The 22,196-nt window shown below is 34.4% G+C and overlaps 1 protein-coding gene across 1 annotated transcript; it reads right to left on the bottom strand.

The window, feature by feature from the left end:
- Positions 1-490: 490 nt before the first annotated feature.
- Trs31 (trafficking protein particle complex subunit 31) lies at positions 491-21,998 on the bottom strand. Its single transcript, XM_089637209.1, has 5 exons — positions 21,633-21,998; positions 4,711-4,837; positions 2,728-2,811; positions 2,357-2,455; positions 491-745 (listed from the first exon to the last, which is right to left on the bottom strand). Exons 1-5 carry the CDS (start codon positions 21,782-21,784, stop codon positions 647-649), a joined length of 561 nt encoding a protein of 186 aa, XP_089493335.1. The 5' UTR covers positions 21,785-21,998; the 3' UTR covers positions 491-646.
- Positions 21,999-22,196: the final 198 nt, after the last annotated feature.

The following is a 22,196-nucleotide window of genomic DNA, read 5'->3' as shown; positions in this document are numbered from 1 at the left end:
TTACGCTTCAAAAGCGAAAACTTTAAGCACATCAGAATGCGCCAATCAACAGATCGGTTCAACTGTTTAACAATGCTTGACCGTTTGCTGTTTTAACATCACATACAGACAGTTTATGGAATATCTTTTTGCCGCATGTCACAAGATACCTATAAAGCTCTCGTTTCATTTCTTTGTGTTTAAATTTTGAGGTTAATTTTTATATTGCACTATTTCTTTTTATCTGTACTTTTTTGGTCTACACTTTTGTAATCTCTTTATAAAATAATCGCAAATAACTGTCTTGTTGAGAGCATGATAATTAAATAAAAAATAGAATAGGTTTTAGACCGATCAGTGGATGAATTGGCATAGTGTCTGGTTCACATCCAAGCGTTGTGAGTTCAATTCCTCTCTCATAGCACAAGCAACATTTTCCGCTTACTGTGATGGTAGTAGGGGATTTTCAAATTTTGGCAATTTTCCTACTGTACATGCATTATAAAAGTGACTAATAAATAAAAAGAATATGTTGTAATTTTCTTCCGACAAATTATACTTAAGAAGAAAAGTTGAGGTATTTGAATACAATAAGTAACATGAAATTAAATACAATAATATTTATGTAGACTTGTGACAAGTATGTGAGTCAGATCTGTGTACATATTTATCTGTCTTCAAGCATTTTGTCTCTGGCTATAACTGTGTCGTCAAACTTGACCATGTATGTTGTTCCTTGATGCCAATGAGCCGTCACTTTTGCTGGCTAGAAACAGAAAAAAAAGAAGTTATAATAGCCTCAGTAGCTGGGCGCAGTGTACCAAAACTTCCTTGTGATCTACGACATTTTGAGTGTACAGGGCCCATAGATGCTTTAACCTCTTGAGTGCCGACGTACCGATATGGCACAATCAAAAATTCATTTCTCTTAGTTATTCTGGGAAATTACTTATGGTAGATTATATGCTATTTTTATAAATATAATAACACGTTATCTGGTAAGACGGTATAATTTACAAAAACATAGTTTGTGTTGAATTTGGTAGTTTTCTGGTCTGGAGTCTCAAAATGCCAGAAATAACACTTGACTGCAGAAATGAACAGTCCGTTTGATATATTGCCCTATCTTAACCACCCGAGCAAGGGCTACCCAAATTTGGGTAGGGCAGTTTTATGAAATAAAATTATTTATAAATTTAACTTTTTTTTTTGTATTTTATAAAACCTAAAAATATGGGATAAATGGTTAAATCTAGAATTTATTGGCTTTAAACCGCAGTTTATATGTTTCCATATTATTGTTTGAAGGTATCATATAAATTAAACTGAACACCCGGAAATCTCCATCGCTCGAGTGGTTAATAAATAATAATAATATTTGGATGATTTGTATAGCACCGTTTTAAGGGCGCTGTACAAATATATAATACATTTCTACAATGATCTATGTTATTACTACCTAAATATGGAGATAATACTTACCTGGTAGGTCTCTTGAGATTAACACTTAATTAACATTAAATAATTGTTTATTAGAGAAATTTAGATACAGGATTTAGGACGTAATTGGAAAATTGGCTATAACTGGACTATCTATCAGGAATGGTATATTTAATTTAAGGGTATGACAGTATTAAGAGTAAAGATTGCAAACTATGGAGCACAGGATATGTTGACCTTGTTCTGCTGCTATTTCAATGGAAGATGCTCTAAGGAACTTTTGTCATTGATCCTTTTGGCACTGGTGCACAGCTGGGAAATACCCGCCTAACACAGTTAACATTTTGTCACTTCAGTTGGACAGGGTTCTAACTTCACTTTACCTTGTTCTGAGATATGAGGTGTCAAAGTTTGCAAAGACGATTTCTCATTTTGAGATAGAATCTTGTATAATTTATTTATGTTTTAACATATGGTTAGATTGAATATGGTAACACGAAGTTAGAACCCTATCCAACTAAAGTAACGAACTTCACTGCGCCTTGTAAAAACGATCAGAAACAAAAAACTGTCAGATACAAATAGATTGGAAATTGCGAAAGATTCAAAGTGATGTTAGAACCTTGTAAAATTAATGAAAGCTTTTAAAATTTGACGTTAGAACTTCATCGTCTGAAAGTTATTTTGGTTACAGAAATGAGCCAAACAAATGGTTTTGCTTCCAAAGGTTATTTTTGAATGTCGCCTGAATGGGTCGCCTCTACGACTCTTTCTTGTGTTCAACAGCTCGGTTGTGGAATGTTTTCCCGGCGTTTGTTCCTCTCTCCTACAACATGGGTCTTTTCAAATTATAGTGATTGAGAGTTGGAGAGGCAATAATAATAACTAGCAAATAAAAACCTTCAATATAATACTCATCAGATTAAAATATACTTACAAATCCACTCTTGGTTAGAACAGCCTCAATGATCCCAGCATTAAAGGTAGCACAGTTGAGGGATCCCTTGTCTTTAGGCACACTGATATATTTATTGACCTAAAATATATAATAATACATAAGTACAATCACAGAGAGATAACGATGCATGATCACGCAAAATGTACAAAGTACGAAGGTGTAACTTAATCCTTCAAGCTTCTTAGGGCCAAATATAACCCGGTGTCCCTATAATATTATTAAAGTATTTTAATCTTTTTTCCTATCATGGGGAAATACGTGATTTTTTTTAAGAGAAATAATAATTGTTCTCAGTTTGTCTGAAAAAATATTGAGTTGGCTAAAACTTATGTATTTGAATAATTACTTACCAGAGCTTCTTTTTCAATGATGTAATAAGTTCTTTCATCATCATTAGCATGCTCCAGCTTGTCAGCTTCCTTCCCAAACAGGGTCTGTAACATAACAACAGAAGAGTTAACAATACATTACAAATTATTATAAGCATTAATTACTCGCCTTAATATATTTATGCAAATTGAAAATATCTCTAGAGTAAATTAAATGCCGCCGACGGGAATTGAACCCGCACCTTCTCCGGTCGGGCAGGTGCTCTGGGCCACTAAGCTACGTCGGCTTATTCCCAACCAAATAATTCAACATGTACAAATACTTCAATCGACAATTGCTGCTTATTATTTTTTTTCACCTGCAAACAACCAAATTTATTTTTGTAGGAAAGGCTTTGTTAGTGCTGAATTTCCCACTAGATGGCGTCGAGATATAGTATATACGAGAGTGGTCTGAAAAGTTTCCGACCTCAACGCAAAGATGGCGGTACTCGTCAATAAAAGCTAGTGAATGTAGTTGTGCATCTTTTGACAGTTACTCACCAAAGTTTCGGCCATTTTGGACAGGCAGTTTTTAGTTGACAGTCGTTTGAGTGAGTCGATGTGTGTGTTTTTATGAAAATGGAAAAAATATAGTATCGAGCTGTTATTAAATTTTAGTTTTTGAAACACAATGCGCCTACGCAAATTAATGATGAGGTGAACTCTGTGTATGGGGACTCTGCACCATCATTTACCATGGTGAAATTTTGGGCAGCTGAATTTAAACGTGGCCGTAAGAGCTTAGGAGACGATAAACCTTTGGGATGTCCAAAAACTGCAACTACTGACGATAACATTGCTAAACTTCACCAAATAGTGTTAGACGACCGCCGAATTAAAGTGAGAGAGATAGCAGAGGTTGTGAAAATGTCTAAAGAACGTGTCTGTCAGATATTAAATCAAGATTTAGACATGAGAAAGCAGTCCGTGCGTTGGGTGCTGCGTTTGCTAACGTTAACGTGTTCGAATGAACATTTCCAACGCTCTGTTGGCGCAGTTTAGGCGCAATAAAACTGAGTTTTAGCGCCGATCAATTACTGTAGACGAAGCTTGGATACACCATTATACACCCGAAACAAAAATACAGTCAAAACAGTGGACTGCAAGGGGGGAACCGGCTCCAAAAAAAGCAAAAACTGTTTTCTCGGCCGGGAAAGTGATGGCGACTGTTTTTTGGGATAGTCATGGAGTTATCTTAATTGATTATCTTTAAAAAGGAAAAACTATAACAGGAGCATACTACGCATCATTACTTGACAAGCTGAAGGCAGAAATTGCGGAAAAACGGCCACATTTGCAGAAAAAGAAAATCCTGTTTCATCAAGACAACGCGCCGTCTCACACTTCAGCGGTTGCCATGGCAAAAATCCACGAATTACGGTTTGAACTGCTTGACCATCCGCTTTACTGACCAGATCTAGCCCCAAGCGACTTTATTTTGTTCCCTAATCTAAAAACTACGCTCGGAGGACAGAGATTTTCGTCAAATGAGGAGGCAATCACCTTTGTGAAAAATTATTTTGCAGAGAAAAACGTCGAGTACTATTTGGACGGGTTAGAGAGATGGGAGCATCGCTGGGAGTAGTGTGTACATTTACAAGGAGACTATGTAGGAAAATAAATAAAAAACTTAAGAAAAAAATACTTGTTTCATTGTTAGGTCGGAAACTTTTCAGACCACCCTCGTATCTACATTTATTGGTGAAATATTTTGACTTGTCAAATATTACCATTTTTTTAATCATAAACTAATGATCGGACATCACAGAAGGTGCGGCTTCAATTCCCGTTGGCGGCTTTTATTTTTACTCAGGAGATATTTTCAATTTGTATGGGTATTTCAGGCGAGTAATTAATGTTTATAATAATTTGTTATCCTTTGTGCTATGCATAAAAACCTCGTCTTATAAAATAACAATACATAATATGTATTTATTGAGGCCACTGGCAACTAGCACTTACCTTCCACAGGGTGGATTTGATGAAAAGTAACATGTTTAGCAGCTTGATCTCTCTCTTGCCATTCCGTTCCCTCATAAAATATAAATCTATCACCCGGCTTCCAACATCTTGTCCCAATTCTGCTAATCTGTAACAAAACAACGGGTTCTTAGTTAAAGTATGGGAGATCCTGATTGAACATTCAAATTTATTTTGCTGTCATTTATTTGTATTATAGAAGAACTGCAAGAGGCCTTAACAACCATGCAAAGCATTCTTCAAAACAACTACAACATGAAGATAAATAAAGACAAAACAAAGCTGCTGACTGTAGGCCGAACGCAACATCAGATGAGAGTAGAGATGGCAGGAGTTCCACTAAAGAACACCAAGGAGTTTGTCTACCTCGGGAGCAAAATAACATGGGACGGTCGGTCTAAGAGCGAGGTCGACAGCCGTATACATCAGGCTAGGCTTGCATTCAATAAAAGGTCGAAAACAATAGAATCGAATAATATAGACCTAAAACTGAGAATACTCCTCATCAAGACCTATGTATGGAGTATCTTGATGTACGGCTGCGAAACATGGTGCCTATCCGAAAGAGATAAACGGAGACTAGAGGCTTTTGAGATGTGGTCCTATAGAAGACTGTTAGGAATTTCCTGGAGAGACCATATTACAAATGAGGAGGTTCTCGAAAGAATCGAAGGAGGAAGGCACCTGCTCAGGACCTTGTCCGAAAGGCGTGCAAGATGGATCGGCCATGTTATACGACAAGAAGGCCTCTTGCATGTCATAATAGAGGGTATGACCGAGGGGACCAACTCTAGGGGACGCCCACGCCGAGAGTACTTGGAGGACCTGCTGGTGGACGTGCGCTGCTCATCATATGCACAAGTCAAAAGAGCCGCACAAGACAGGAAAGAATGGAAGAGGAGATTAGATAAAATTGCTGCAAACCAATCCCAGGATTGAAACCAGAGAGAGAGAAACAAACAGTACATGATTTACAGTGATTAAACAATATACAGGAATTATATACTTCATATTGGGTTCCATGATAACTCAACACAGTGACTATTCAACACACATTTCAAAAGTGATATAAAGTCATTAAAAACAATGAAGAAAAAAAAAATAAACCTAACCTAACCTACTTAACTCAATTAAAAAAGTTTTTGTTTCATCACTTTCCATGTATATATACCTATATATATATATATATATATATATATATATATATATATAGGTCCCACAACATTTATTGCGTCCGTGCGTAAATCCGTCTTTGGGCGTCCAGCACTTCTAGTTCTTTTTTTTAGATTGTTTTTGTGAATATTGCACTATGTTTTACTCACAATAATCGCTAATATCATATTTTTTTAATATTCATAATAATGCAGGTTTTGATGTTTATTACACTTTCATACATTTCTAGCGTCACGTACATACTCACGTCCGGGTGTATATTTTTTATATATTGAAGGTTCCTTTTAATATAGGTTTCACGTCCGTTCACTCTAATTCAATTGTTACGTCTTCCGTATATTGCTGACTATTCTAATAAAGGTTTCACGTCCATACTGAATAATTTATTCTAGCGTCCGAGTGTATATTATTTGTTTGTTACATGGCGTTTTGAAGGTCGATTTCATTTTTACGTCTTCCATATATAAGGCCCTTAAGACTCTTGGATTTGTTTTGAGAGTTTCAAAAGGTACATTTAGGCCGTTGTTATGCCCCTTATATTATAAAACCCCTTAGGATTGCATGACTTATTCTGATATGGGAGATATATTTTACCTTAAAAATAATCAATATAAATATTGTTTATTTTAATTCTTTTATATATCTAGACAAATAGACATATATATTTTTTGCAATCTTTTGTTGATTTTGAATATCTACTTATTTGAGACTTCTTATCATTTTTACCAATGTATCTTATTTTATTATACGCTTTTTTGTAACATTTTTTTTTCATTCTATTTTGTTTTCTCTATTGTTTTAATTTTGAAGAATTTATAATAACTGCGATACTCAACTATTAAACTAGAATGTAAAAGTCTATTAGGTGTAATAAATAAATTAACAAATAAATAAACAACACAAAATATTTCTTACTCTTCTAGTGAACTTTTCACGTTCATAGTGAATTAATTAATTAAATACAGCATCTGTGGTTGAGAGGTAAGACTCTCAACTCGCAATCCGAATCCCGTAATCTGACGGTCAAACCCGGCGTGCCCAGATAATTTTTTATTTGTTTCTGTTATTTCACAATTAATACATTAAACATAATATAAAGTGTGTTTGCAGCACGTTCCAGAGTGAAATATACTCTCAGTATCGCCCTGATGTGAGACCACCATTCCGAATGGAAACGTTATTTCTAAGCTTTTGCCGTGTTTGGTGACCAGATATAAATAGCCAGGTACTTTTCTACATTTCTCTTCCCCATCTTCTTCCCCCCCCAAAATACCTTCACCCTAGTACTCAGATTGGGGATGCCACAGTCTCGCTGTTCCAGACGGGAGCGGTTGAGACTCTTGTGCGGTATATAAAAAAATATATGTATATATATATATATATGTTTTATTTTTTTGACATCCAGAAACACACCAGACCTGACAAAAAACTGTCTATTGATAGTGAGAATTTTGAATGAATATCTTGTTGCATCTTGTATACAAAAGTATCTACTGGGCGCAGGCGTGCGACAATCATTTTTACAACGATATCCTGAATAAAAATGTATCATTTCATAATTCGCCAGTTTGCTCCATTGCAGAGGGCGGTCGGACCATTTTAGGTCGGGATATCAATTTACCGTCTACTGTAAACCATCTTACAAAAATGTCCACCCGCGCAGGGTGATTTTTAATTCTGAGTGCTACGTGGCATCGTTGTAAATGAACTGAATGTTGCCAAATCTACCGTTTTGCTTCACCAAAGGCTCAAACAATACATAAAAATGTATATATTCGCAAACTGACACGAGGACGCAATACTATCGACGTAATGCGTGGACGCAGCACGGCCGTCGTTATGTATACAAAATAATATCTACTCGTGATCGGTCACGAGGATACAATACCATCGACGAAGCACTTCCGTCGTTACGTATTCAATATCTGTTTTTTATATCTAACTTAATTAGTTCAACCTCGAATTGTAATATTTTAATTAATGAGTTAAACTTATTACTATCATTAAGTTAAAAATAAAAATATATATTTTTTTTTAACATCTATTTCTTAACATCTTTAGCGTTAGAATATTTACTTCATAATATTATGTAATATTTATGTAAGTGACATCGTTGTAAATGAACTGAATGTTGCCAAATCTGGCGTTTTGCTTCACCAAGGACTCAAACAATACATAAAAATGTACGAATTCGCCAACGGCCATGGGGACGCAATACTATCGACGTAATGCGTGGACGCAGCACGGCCGTCGTTATGTATACAAAATAATATCTATTCTTGATTGGTCACGAGGATACAATACCATCGACGCATCACTTCTGTCGTTTCGTATTCTATATAATAATATCTGTTTTTATATTTAACTTAATTAGTTCAACCTCAAATTGCAATATTTCAATTAATGAGTTAAACTTATTAATACCATAAAGTTAAAAATAAAAAAATATATATTTTTTTTTTGTTTCTTAACATCTTTGGTGTTATAATATTAAACAACATAATATTATATAATAATTCAATCACTTTTCTGATAAATCAGATGCTTGTGCTTAGGAGAGGACAACTATATATTTTTACATATATTTATATTGCAAATATTATTACAAAAACTCTTAATAACCTTACAAGAAAATACAATAAAAGTAATAAAAACAGGTTAGATATAAATAATACCAAGAAATGATACGCAGAAACATAATATGTGGAGTTTATTAAGCAGAATTGATTTGAAAGTACCTACACGGCACACACGCTCATGTAATCTATTTAAAGAAAAACACTGTAAAACCAATTCAAATAAAAATACTTGTCTTAGAAGAATATGTTCAACATATGTATAATAACATTCTCTCTGATTCTATCTTCAATGTAACCAAAATAAATTTAAAAACTCAATTTAAAATGTATTAAACGTGTACCAAACTGCATAAAATGTAATTATACTATATAATGACTAATGACATATATTATGTTATAATAAGCTCCCTCTTGAATAACGTTATATTTTTTACAAAATAAAACCGTACTTTGTTTTAAACCACTTTATATTTATTTATCACAATATTTGTGTTCAATCCAAACCGGTCAACGAAATATAAATTAAAATAAAGTCTTTTAAAACAAAGTATTTGTTTCATTTTGTATAATGTCAAGCTACAAAGTGTTTGTTTTCTTCGATAAATTTAGTATTTTTTAGTTCTTGTAAGTATAGTGTTTTTAGATACATAATAGAATAGTATATTGAGGAAATCTGTAATTGGTTTCTTAGTTAGGTAAATTACACATGTATTAATGAACCACATTGTAAACTGTTGATTTCCCTGAAATAAAATAAATAATATGAAACAATAAGAAAAGTTATGAGGTGGTATTAGAGAATTTTAAATCGATTTTCTTTGCAATTAAATAATAATTTAACAATAACTTTGTAAACACCACTTTTATTTTTTATATTTTGTTTCGACCGGGTTTCGCTACCACCGAATGTTCTTCAAAAAACAATATTGTTTCGTTCTTCGTTCGATAATGATTTCAATGTAAAATAGTGTGTTTGTGTAAACTCCGCTCATACGAGTTTTGAAAACATAGTGTAGAGATATAATATAAAATAATAATCATCCTAGACATGAAGAAAAGTCAATAGGTGTTGCATATTAATTAAAAATTGATAAATGTATCCAAGACACTATCCAGATAGCATTTAGTTCGGGTTGAATCCTGCAATGATACATAAAGATAGCAGCCAATAAAAATATGCATTAAGAAAATTAAGATTAAGTATGTTTTATTTTTATAGTGAATATCTCACAAGAGTCCCAACTGCTCCCGTCTGGAGCTAGTGAGACTATGGCATCCCCAATTGGGGTATATTGAAAGGGGAAGAGATGGGGAAGAGAAAGGTGGGGAAGTACCTGGCTATTCAGATCTAGTTACTAAACACGGCTAAAGCCACTTGGAGCAACGTTTCAATTCTGAATGGTGGTCTTCCACCAGGGCGATACTGGGAGTAACTTCCACTCTGTTGGTAATTCTTAGTCGAAGTATATTACAGTAAATATGACCGAATCAGATAGGGACACATTATCTCAGTTGGTAGGGTCACGGCTCGGAAACCCAAAGGTCCTGGGTTCGAGTCCCAAATGTGACAGTGCCTTTTTCAGATTTTTCCGTTTCAGATGTTCGATTGAGTTTCGCTAATATTGTCTTCATTAATTAAAAATAATACCTAATCTAGATCGGCCACGGGTACGCAATACTATCGATGTAATGCGTGGATATAGCACTACCATCGATATGTATTAAAAATAATATCTATTCGTGAACGGACGCAATACTACCAACGTAATGCGTAGACGCAGCACGATCGTCGTTATGCATTAAAAACCACGCAGGATGCTTCTTAGTTCTAAGCATCAAGCGGCATCGTTGTAAATTAACCCAATGTTGCCAAATCTGATGATTTACCCAACCAAACGCTCAAATAATATACAACAATGTACTCGCAAATGGCCACGGGGAAGCAGTACTATCGAAGTAATGCGTGGACGCAGCACGATCGTCGTTATGCATTAAAAACCACACAGGACGCTTCTTAGTTCTGAATGTCAAGCGGCATCGTTGTAAATTAACCCAATGTTGCCAAATCTGATGATTTACTCAACCAAACGCTCAAATAATACATAACAATGCACTCGTGAATGGCCACGGGACGCAGTACTATCGAAGTAATGCGTGGATGCAGCACGACCGTCGTTATGTATATTAAATAATATCTACTCGTAATCGGTCTCGAGGACGCAATACTATCGACGTAATGCGTAGACGCAGTACGATCGTCGTTATGTTTTGAAAATTATTTCGACCGTCGTCGTATATTCAAAATAATATCTACTCGTGATCGTTCACTGGGACGCAATACTATCGACGTGATGCATGGAAGCAGCACGATTGTCATTATGTGTTAAAAATAGTATATTCTCATGAGCGGCTACGGGGACGCAGTACTATCGACGTAATGCGTGGACGCAGCAAGACTATCGTAATGTATTCAAAATAATATCTACTCGCGAACGGCCATGGGGACGCAATACTATCGACGTAATGTGTGGATGCAGTACGACCGTCGATATGCATATAAAATAATATCTACTCGTAATCGGTCTCGAGGACGCAATACTATCGACGTAATGCGTAGACGCAGCAAGATCGTCGTTATGTATCGAAAATTATATTACTTCGTGGACGCGGCAAGATCGTAGAAATGAATAAAAACATACACTGCTCGATATATACATTGTGTAGCGAACCTGTCGGCAAAATGTCAAACGTTCAATATTCGTTTCCAGACATTCCGAGAGATTTTTTGCTTCCACAAAAATTTTTGCCATACGATTCTACATGGGGTAAGCATCGTTCTGGCCAATTTTGACGTCAAAACATTGCAGCGTCCGTATATCGGACGCTGTAAGTCGGTGGACGCTACAATGCTATGGAGTTTTTAGGGGTCGGACGCAACAAATGTAGCGGGATATATATATATATATATATATATATATAGGTCCCACAACATTTATTGCGTCCGTGCGTAAATCCGTCTTTGGGCGTCCAGCACTTCTAGTTCTTTTTTTTAGATTGTTTTTGTGAATATTGCACTATGTTTTACTCACGATAATCGCTAATATCATATTTTTTTAATATTCATAATAATGCAGGTTTTGATGTTTATTACACTCTCATACATTTCTAGCGTCACGTACATACTCACGTCCGGGTGTATATTTTTTGTATATTGAAGGTTCCTTTTAATATAGGTTTCACGTCCGTTCACTCTAATTTAATTGTTACGTCTGCCGTATATTGCTGACTATTCTAATAAAGGTTTCACGTCCATACTGAATAATATCTTGCGTCCGAGTGTATATTATTTGTTTGTTACATGGCGTTTTGAAGGTCGATTTAATTTTTACGTCTTCCGTATATACGGCCCTTAAGACTCTTGGATTTGTTTTGAGAGTTTCAAAAGGTAAATTTAGGCCGTTGTTATGCCCCTTATATTATTAAACCCCTTAGGATTACATGACTTTTTCTGATATGGGAGATATATTTCACCTTAAAAATAATCCATATAAATATTGTTTATTTTAATTCTTTTATATATCGAGACAAATAGACATCTATAATTTTTGCAATCTTTTCTTTATTTTGAATATCTACTTATGTGAGACTTCTTATCATTTTTACCAATGTATCTTATTTTATTATACGCTTTTGTTGTAACATTTTTTTTTCATTCTATTTTGTTTTCTCTATTGTTTTAATTTTGAAGAATTTATAATAACTGCGATACTCAACTATTAAACTAGAATGTAAACGTCTATTAGGTGTAATAAATAAATTAACAAATAAATAAACAACACAAAATATTTCTTACTTTTCTAGTGAAGTTTTCACGTTCATAGTGAATTAATTAATTAATTACAGCATCTGTGGTTGAGAGATAAGACTCTCGACTCGCAATCCGAAGCCCGTAATCTGACGGTCAAACCCGGCGTGCGCAAATAAATTTTTATTTGTTTGTGTTATTTCACAATTAATACATTAAACATAATATAAAGTGTGTTTGCAGCACGTTCCAGAGTGAAATATACTCTCAGTATCGCCCTGGTGTGTGACCACCATTCCGAATGGAAACGTTATTTCCAAGCTTTTGCCGTGTTTGGTGACCAGATATAAATAGCCAGGTACTTTTCTAAATTTCTCTTCCCCATCTTCTTCCCCTCCCCAATACCTTCACCCTAGTACTCAGATTGGGGATGCCACAGTCTCGCTGTTCCAGACGGGAGCGGTTGAGACTCTTGTGCGGTATATAAAAAATATATGTATATATATTTATGTTTTATTTTTTTGACATCCAGAAACACACCAGACCTGACAACAACTTGTCTATTGATAGTGAGAAGTTTGAATGAATATCTTGTTGCACCTTGTATACAAACGTACCTACTGGGCGCAGGCGTGCGACAATTTTTTTTAAAACGATATCCTTAGTAAAAATGTATCATTTCATAACGCGCCAGTTCGCTCCATTGTAGAGGGCGGTCGGACATTTTTAGGTCGGGATATCAATTTACCGTCCACTGTAAACCATCTTACAAAAATGTCCACCCGCGCAAGGCGCTTTTTAGTTCTGAGTGCTAAGTGGCAACGTTGTAAATGAACTGAATGTTGCCAAATCTGGGGTTTTGCTTCACCAAGGACTCAAACAATACATAAAAATGTACAAATTCGCCAACGGCCATGGGGACGCAATACTATCGACGAAATGCGTGGACGCAGCACGGCCGTCGTTATGTATACAAAATAATATCTACTCGTGATTGGTCACGAGGATACAATACCATCGACGCAGAAACTTCTGTCGTTACGTATTCAATATAATAATATCTGTTTTTATATTTAACTTAATTAGTTCAACCTCAAATTGCAATATTTTAATTAATGAGTTAAACTTATTAATACCATTAAGTTCAAAATAAAAATATATTTTTTAATTTTTATTTCTTGACATCTTTAGTGTTACAATATTTACAACATAATATTAAATAATATTTAAATCACTTTTCTGATAAGTAAGATGCTTGTGCTTAGGAGAGGACAACAATATATTTTTACATATTTATATTGCAAATATTATTACAAAAACTATTAATAGCCTTACAAGAAAATACAATAAAAGTAATAAAAACAGGTTAGTTATAAATAATACCAAGGAATGATAAGCAGAAACATAATATGTGGAGTTTATTAAGCAGAATTGATTTGAAAGTACCTACACGGTACACACGCTCATGTAATCTAGTAAAATAAAAATGCTTGTCTTAGAAGAATATGTTCAACATATGTATAATAACATTCTCTCTGATTCTATCTTCGATGTAACCAAAATAAATATAAAAACTATATTAAAAATGTATTAAACGTGTACCAAACTGCATAAAATGTTATTATATTATGTAATGACATATATTATGTAGTATTACGTTATAATAATCTTCTGTTTTAATAATCTCCTGTTATAATAATCTCCAGTTAAAATAATCTCATGTTATAATAATCTCCCTCTTGAATAACGTTATATTTTTTACAAAATGAAACAATACTATGTTTTAAACCACTTTATATTTATTTTATACAATATTTGGGTTCAATCCAAACCGGTCGACGATATATAAATAAAAATAAAGTGGTTTAAAACAAAGTATTTGTTTCATTTTGTATAGTGTCAAGCCACTAAGTGTTTGCTTTCTTCGATAAATTTAATATTTTTTAGTTCTTGTAAGTATAGTTTTTAAATTTTTACATACATAATAGAATAGAATATTGCGGAAATCTGCAATTGGTTTCTCAGTTAGGTAAATTACACGTGTATAAATGAACCACATTGTAAACTGTTGATTTCCCTGAAATAAAATAAATAAATAAATAATTTAAAACAATAAGAAAATTTATTAGGTGGTATTAGAGAATTTTAAATTGTTTTTTTTTGTAACTGTCATAATTTTCCTCAGATATATCCAGGAGTAATTTATTGAATAATTTTATACCGTTAAATAAATAATGATGTTTTGCTGTTGTAGTTCGAACTAGTGGTACGGTTAGTCCTCCAATATAAATAATTATTTAGCTTAAAATTAATTATGGAACATTATTTTTATCAAATAAATCTTTATGTAATTGATGTTCTTAATGTACGAGTATTTTTGTCATAAATTTTTGTGAGAAGGGGAACCGGGAAACCTTGGAAAACATTTATTGTTGGATAGTTATATGGCTTTTTTAAATATGATTTTTATTAATATTTTTTGAATTGTCAAAAGTGGACGTAGGTATGATTTATACGCACCCCCCCCCCGCAAACCACGATTTCATATTGTAGTAGTGTAGAATGTGCAAGTGCAAAATAAATACCTTTAAGTATTTTTAATGATACAGTATTTCTAAGTCTTTTTTTTATTTATTTTTTATTATTTATTGAGTTAGTTTATACATTTGAATATAAACAAGATCATATTTCATTTCGTAATTTTACATATTTTTACAATAAATATAACATTTCTTTTTAAATACATTCATTCTTCCTTCATTCTTCAGACTTTCAGGCATTTCATCATACATTTTTAGTCCTTTGTACATTAGGCAGTTCTGTGATTTTGTTTTTTTCATATGTGGCAATCTAATCCTATTTACATTTCTGGTTTCGTAATTATGAACATCTCTATTAAAAACAATTTCATCCTTAAAATATTTTGGCATTTGGTTGTTCATGATTTTATGTACAAAAATTAACACATTAAATAATAGTCTCTTTTTTATAGAAATCCAATTTAGCTGTTCTCTCATTTGATCTATGCTTGCGTATTTTCCTTGTCCTACTATACATCTCATAGCTCTATTCTGTATAACATCTAGCTTGTTCAAGTTTCCTTCATTGGCCAAATACAACACAGTAGAACAATAATCTAAATGTGGAGCAACTATAGTTTTATAAATCAGCTCTGTAGTGTTTCCATTTAGTTTATTTCTTAATCTTCTAAGAAAATTGACTTTTTTAGATACCTTCTTTAGCACATATTCAAAATTTGCTGCGAAAGTTAGTCTAAAAAACATAAAGATGAGTTTTCTCATTCTGTCTACTGTGGAGTTTATTTGACTTTTCCATTTGATGTTATTATCGATAATTATTCCAAGATGTTCACAGCCTAAGCACCCTGATCAAGTTTCTGAAGGAATCGCTTGGGTACCTACTGGATTATAAGGGTATAACGAGCTATGTATTCGATACATGTGATTATATTAATTGGCTAATTATTTAGATTCATTAATTGACAAACAGTTTGCATTACATATTGGGATTTCGTTAACATTGATATCAGTAAATTTTTCTTTAGCATAGACTACAATTCCACTACTTTTAATTTTGTGATAATTTGTGATATATTGTTTGTAGTTTGGAATACTTGGTATATTTTTATGTATTGCATGCGAGTGTGCCTCGGATAGTATTAAAAAATCTGGTTGTGGACATGATGTTAAATACATAGGTATACCAGAAGTTCGTCCATGTTTCAAATTATACTCCTTATGTTCAAGTGCAAGATTGTTAGTAGATTTATTATATTGTTCTAGATTTTAGTGCATTCGCTGTATGTTTCACATACGTATTCTTCTATATTTTGATTTTTTGTTGATTTCATTTAAGTTAATGTTTTCATTGCATTTATGAAGGTGTGATAAAATATATATTTATAATTCTATGAATATATTAATAATAATCCTCACAATTTGTGTTACGATATTCTTGCTAGATTTCAATTCATATCTTGAGGTTTTTATTTTATTCTATAAGATTTATTTTATATTCAGATAATATTCGGGAACTTATAAATTGTTTGTTTAATTGACAACAATATTTAATTTAAAATAAAACAATAACTTTGGTAACACCACTTTTATTTTTTATACTATGTGCCGACCGGGTTTCGCTCCCAAAAAAAACGCTTTTTCTTTAAAAAAAAACAACAACGGACGCAAGACTACCAACGTAATGCGTAAACGCATCACGATCGTCGTTATGCATTAAAAACTACGCAGGATGCTTCTTAGTTCTTAGTGTCAAGCGGCATCGTTGTAAATTAACCCAACGTTGCCAAATCTGATGATTTACTCAACCAAATGCTCAAATAATTTATAAAAATGTACTCGTGAATGGCCATGGGGACGCAGTACTATGGAAGTAATGCGTGGACGCAGCAAAATCGTCGTTATGCATTAAAAACCACGCAAGACGATTCTTAGTTCTGAGTATCACGCGGCATCGTTGTAAATTAACCAAATGTTGCCAAATCTGATGATTTACTCAACCAAACGCTCAAATAATATTTAACAATGTACTCCGAATGGCCACGAGGACGCAGTACTATCGACGTAATGCGTAGACGCAGCAAGACCGTCGTTATGTATTCATAATAATATTTCAACGTGATCGGCCAGGGGGACGCAATACTATCAAAGTAATGCGTGGATGCAGCATGACCGTCGTTGTATATTCAAAATAATATCTACTCGTGATCGTTCACTGGGACGCAATACTATCGACGTGATGCATGGAAGCATCATGATTGTCATTATGAGTTAAAAATAGTATATTCTCATGAGCGGCTACGGGGACGCAGTACTATCGACGTAATGCGTGGACGCAGCACGACCGTCGTTATGTATATAAAATAATATCTACTCGTAATCGGTCTTGAGGACGCAATACTAACGATGTAATGCGTAGACGCAGCATGATCGTCGTTATGTATCGAAAATTATATTACTTCGTGGACGCGGCAAGATCGTAGAAATGAATAAAAACATACACTGCTCGATATATACATCGTGTAGCGAACCTGTCGGCAAAATGTCAAACGTTCAATATTCGTTTCCAGACATTCTGAGACATTTTTTGCTTCCACAAAAATTTTTGCCATACGATTCTACATGGGGTAAGCATCGTTCTGGCCAATTTTGAGGTCAAAACATTGTAGCGTCCGTATATCGGACGCTGTAAGTCGGTGGACGCTGCAATGCTATGGAGTTTTTAGGGGTCGGACGCAACAAATGCAGCGGGATATATATATATATATATTTTTTTTTTTTTTTATAATAACTCCACACGGGAGGCCCTGAAGAAAATAATTTCCCTCAGGGCCTATGTCATCTTTGGAGATGCTGTGTGGAGGGTCTTTTTGTGGAGAGGAAGGAGTGAACATCTTGAAGAGTCCCATGTTGTAGGAGGGAGGAAACACAGAGGCCGGCAGTTCGTTCCACAGCCGAGCTGTTGAACTTAAGAACGAATCGTAGAAGCGACCCGTTCTCATGTGACAAATGTCAACCGTGTACAAATGTTGGGCGCGCGTTTGGCGTGTATCCCGACTACGCACCGGTGCCGAAGGGATCAATGACGCTAGTTCCTCAGAGCATCTTCCATTGTAATACCGATAGAACAAGGACAGCATACCTACCTGACGCCTGTGCTCTAAAGATTGCAGTCCGTTTGTTAAGATTGGGGTTAAGTTAATTATTTATATAACTTTTTAAAGATGTGATGAATTATCATTTTGATGCTTTATCCGGTCACCACCATGATATGTTTCCTTGTAATGTCTGCTAAGTGGTATGTTTATTCCTTAATTACAAGATGACGTGTGTAGTATGTAGGTGTGTGTGTAATGCAGAGATGTGCAAAATGGGTACCCAAAACCATTTGAAATGCAAAATAGAAAAGAGTCAAAATTTTTCCATTTGAAAATGCAAAATGCAAAATGGTTTTTAGAAAAGCATTTCAAATGCAAAATGCAAAATACCTATTTTCAAAATGCATTGAAAATGCAAAATGGTTTCTCAGGTCAAACAATTAAAATAATTATAGAGTTTTTAAACATTTTTGTCATTTAATAATGGATATCAATGTAGAACAAACATATTACATGATGGTAAATCCAAAAACACCACGACTACAGATTATGAAACCACAAAAAATTTGCGCGGGACTAACGTTGCCAACGTAAAAACATAGAAACTGCTATCTAACTTTTAATATTACAGCGTCATGGCCCCATGTTCAGTATTTGAATCAGTATTTTTTTTAATGGTATCACTCAATTGCCAGGGCTCCTACCAGGGAGCAACTTGACAAATGTAAATTATCTCTCATAGCGAGGTTGAGGACCGACTGATATTTGGGGCTTATGAAAAAAAGATGAGTGGAGATAGTAGGAAGAATGTTGCAAAAAAGCATTTAAAATGGAAAATGCATTGAGAAAAGCATTTAAAATGCAAAATGCAAAATGGTTTTCAGAAAAGCATTTAAAATGCAAAATGGAAAATACCCATTTTGCATTTCCATTTGAAATGGATTTATTTGAAATAAAGCACATCTCTGGTGTAATGTATGTGTGAGTGTTTGTGTGTGTGTCTGTATGTATGCGCATTGAATAGTTTAAATTATAGATATGATGCCACGTTTGAATTTGGGCAGTGAATCCGAAAAAATGTCAATGTTAGAGTTAAGACAAATATTATTTAGAGTTGTATTAACTTAAGTATTTCAGGTTTAATTTAACCACAACTAATTTACTTTCCTTTACTCTCAGGTAGATGTTCTTCACACTGACTTTTCTAAAGCCTTTGATAAAGTTAACCACCCAATCCTTATGGCCAAACTACATGTCATCGGTATAAGAAATACATAATCATCCTTCTTTAATTCTTACTTGAGAGAAAAGAAGCAAAGAGTTAAAGTAAATAACTTTGAATCTATTAATATTGAATGAAAGAGAGAGTACGAAAACAGTGTGCAATATAGTTGTGAATGAGGAATACTTGGAGGAGGTGGGTGAGTTTGTGCATTTAGGAAGTAGGTTTAAGGGAGATGGGAAGGCTGACAGAGATGTAGAAAGAAAGGTAAATGTAGGTAACTCCGTTAATGGAGGACTGAACGCAGTTGGCGCTAACAAATAATTGTCCAAAGAAGCGAAGTTAGCAGTCCACAATGGAGTGCTGGTACCTACCCTGATGTATGGAAGTGAGGCATGGAACTGGCAAAGAAAGGATGAAAGTAAACTGAATGCTGTTGAAATGAGATCCCTGATCGTGTGAGGAATGTGGAGATCCGCAAAAAATGCAAGGCTGATGTAAGCGTAGTGAGTAAGATCAAGAAAGGGACGCTTAGATGGTTTGGGCATGTAGAGCGAATGAGCGAAGATAGGAGTGTAAGGAGAATATATGATGCAAATGTGAATGATAGCAGAAGTTGGGGATGCCCGAGAAAGACATGGCACGATCAAGTGAATCAGATACTCGAGTCGGGCCATGTCAAGAGTCAGAATAATAGAAGAGTATGTATGAGACGATGTATGAATGTGAATGAGGCAAGGAGTGTGTGCCAAGACCGAGTTGTTTGGCGGTCCGTCCTCTCTGCCTACCCCTGCGGGAAAACGCCGTGATGGTTAGTTAGTTAGTTAGTAAAGTCTGGTGTGTCTCAAGGGGCTCATCTAGCTCCGCTTCTTTTTAACTTTTTTATTAATGATATAATCGGTGTTTTTTCTTACACGCGTTTTTGACTTTTCGCAGACGATAATAAGATCCTCAAAAAAATTAAATCCTACCAAGATTGTTTTCTTTTTCAATTAGATATTAACTCATTTAATCAACTGCTTGGATGTGGCAAAAGTCGTGAACTTCGTCAAAACCTTGTTCTTGTGTTGACTTGACAGTATCTTTATTGTTTATGTGGCCTATTTTTGTCATAGCAGTATTTTTTTTAATTATCCTGTATTGTAACATTTCTCCTTATATTAACTTTGTGTAATATGTAATGTGTTGAAATTGGACATGGTCCGTTAGTAAATATATAAATGTTTTAAAAACTCGTTTTTAGAGACAAACATTCCCGTGTTTCGAATAACCTTACAATATATTATTAAGGAAGAAGATAATACTAATAAACCTAAACGAAACATTGAACAGAATAAGACACAGAAAAATAAAAAGGTAACTGTCTCAACTGGGAATCGAACCAACGATCTCTGTCTTACCGGGACATCCCTCTAACCACTCGGCCTACGTCATTTTTGTCAATCTCATTTATTTCAAATTCAAAATTAACAATATCATCTTGCAACTAATTTTTCCCATATTCTTGGCAGCCATCTTTTTGAATGATTATAAAATTCTAAAGAATTTGTTTTTAACCTAGATAGAGTCTCGGATAAACATATTCAATGTTTATTTTTATGGGACACCTATCATATTGGAATATTTATAAGACAGAGACGCTGGGTTCCATTCCCAGTTGAGACCATTACCTTTTTATTTTTGTGCATCTTGTTCTGTTTCATTTAGATTCATAGACATCATAGAAAGACTCAAACGTCTTCCCCATTGCGGAACACATCTACAAGTTTGGTCTCCACCAACGCCGCTTACACCTGGTGTTGATCTTCGACATGGAGGACTTGACGCTGACAATACCCACCGACGCGGTGTCGATCTTTGGCCTGGGGAATTCACCGTCGATCTACATCCAACAACTGCGTGAGCATCGGTCCGGAGTAATCTCACAGCTGCACTGACTCAAATAAAAGCTGTGACCTCACAACAAATTTTATTTGTCTCCTTACCAAATCCCCAAAAATACTTTATCTAGTACCATTTAAAAAAAAAAAATTCATGGGTGGTCTGCAAGGCTTGAATGAGGTACCGGTCAGTGGCTAAGCTGGCATCACGTTTGGGTCCCACCCAGGCGTCGTTTGTTCAATACTTCGGCTGGCTAAATCCTCCATTACAACACAAGCAACATTTGTTATGTGGCGGTAGTAGAAGATTTTCAAATATTGTCGGGTTATTCGTAATCAGGGAATTTTTGCATTTATTTATTTTTTTAAATTAAATTAAACTACGTTAAAATCAGATACCTTAATAATAACTAGCTTTCGCACAGATTAAACGATAAGAACATGATAGATTTCAAAATCATAATTTTGAAGTTTATTATATGGGTTGCTTCTTTTATTTTTCCTCCCTCTTTAAACATGGGTCTCCTTCCTTTCCTATAAAAACCTCAGCATTCTCATAGATGATATAGTGTGGAGTTAATATAAAATATGTGTAAAGTTGAAGACTTACTTATTTTGCAGCTCTGGGACTGTATAAACCCTGTTCTGACAATATTGAACCATCTCAGAAAACAAAAGGGCAAAACAACTCAATGAAACTTCTCCTTTCCCGCGACTCAAGGGCTTGTCGAGTATGCTGGTTTTCATTCTGGTAGACGACATGATAGTTCAGAGATGAGCACAAAGCTTATTTATTCAGAACATTACAACTTGAACAAGACTACTTTTCTAATATGTAATTCGAAAATGTAGCATAGAACGAATATTTATTTATATAAATATTGAACTGAAAATCACCAATTTTATTGTTAAAATATAACGATATCAGAAGAAAGATTTCACGTCAAATGAAGAAATAAATTTATGTTTGACAGCTTTGACCATGGCTTTGACAACTAGACAGTGCATAGAAAACGTGCAAGGCATAAATAAACCTGAATAAACTAGTGATGGGCAGGATCGAAACATCGAAAGAATCGAGTGATTAATCGATTTAATCGCTCGGAGTTCAACGGCAGCACTAGGGGGGACGGATATTTATTTACTTATTTGATTCATTACAAAATAATACAAG

This window comes from Hesperophylax consimilis, chromosome 11, assembly GCF_061612785.1.
Source record: "Hesperophylax consimilis isolate HC1 chromosome 11, BYU_Hcon_1.0, whole genome shotgun sequence".
Classification (NCBI taxonomy): Eukaryota; Metazoa; Arthropoda; class Insecta; order Trichoptera; family Limnephilidae; genus Hesperophylax; species Hesperophylax consimilis.
The sequence above is the reverse complement of the archived record's forward strand: the minus strand, read 5'-3'. Positions and strand labels throughout refer to the sequence as shown.

What these genes read in the sequence shown, in the direction of transcription:
- Trs31 (XM_089637209.1), bottom strand. Translation starts at nt 21,784, where the DNA reads ATGTCGTCTACCAGAATGAAAACCAGCATACTCGACAAGCCCTTGAGT. An exon ending in GTCCCAGAGCTGCAAAATAA is followed by an intron (nt 4,838 to 21,632) that starts GTAAGTCTTCAA and finishes GTTTTGTTACAG; the next exon opens with ATTAGCAGAATTGGGACAAG. An exon ending in TTCTAACCAAGAGTGGATTT is followed by an intron (nt 746 to 2,356) that starts GTAAGTATATTT and finishes TTCTGTTTCTAG; the next exon opens with CCAGCAAAAGTGACGGCTCA.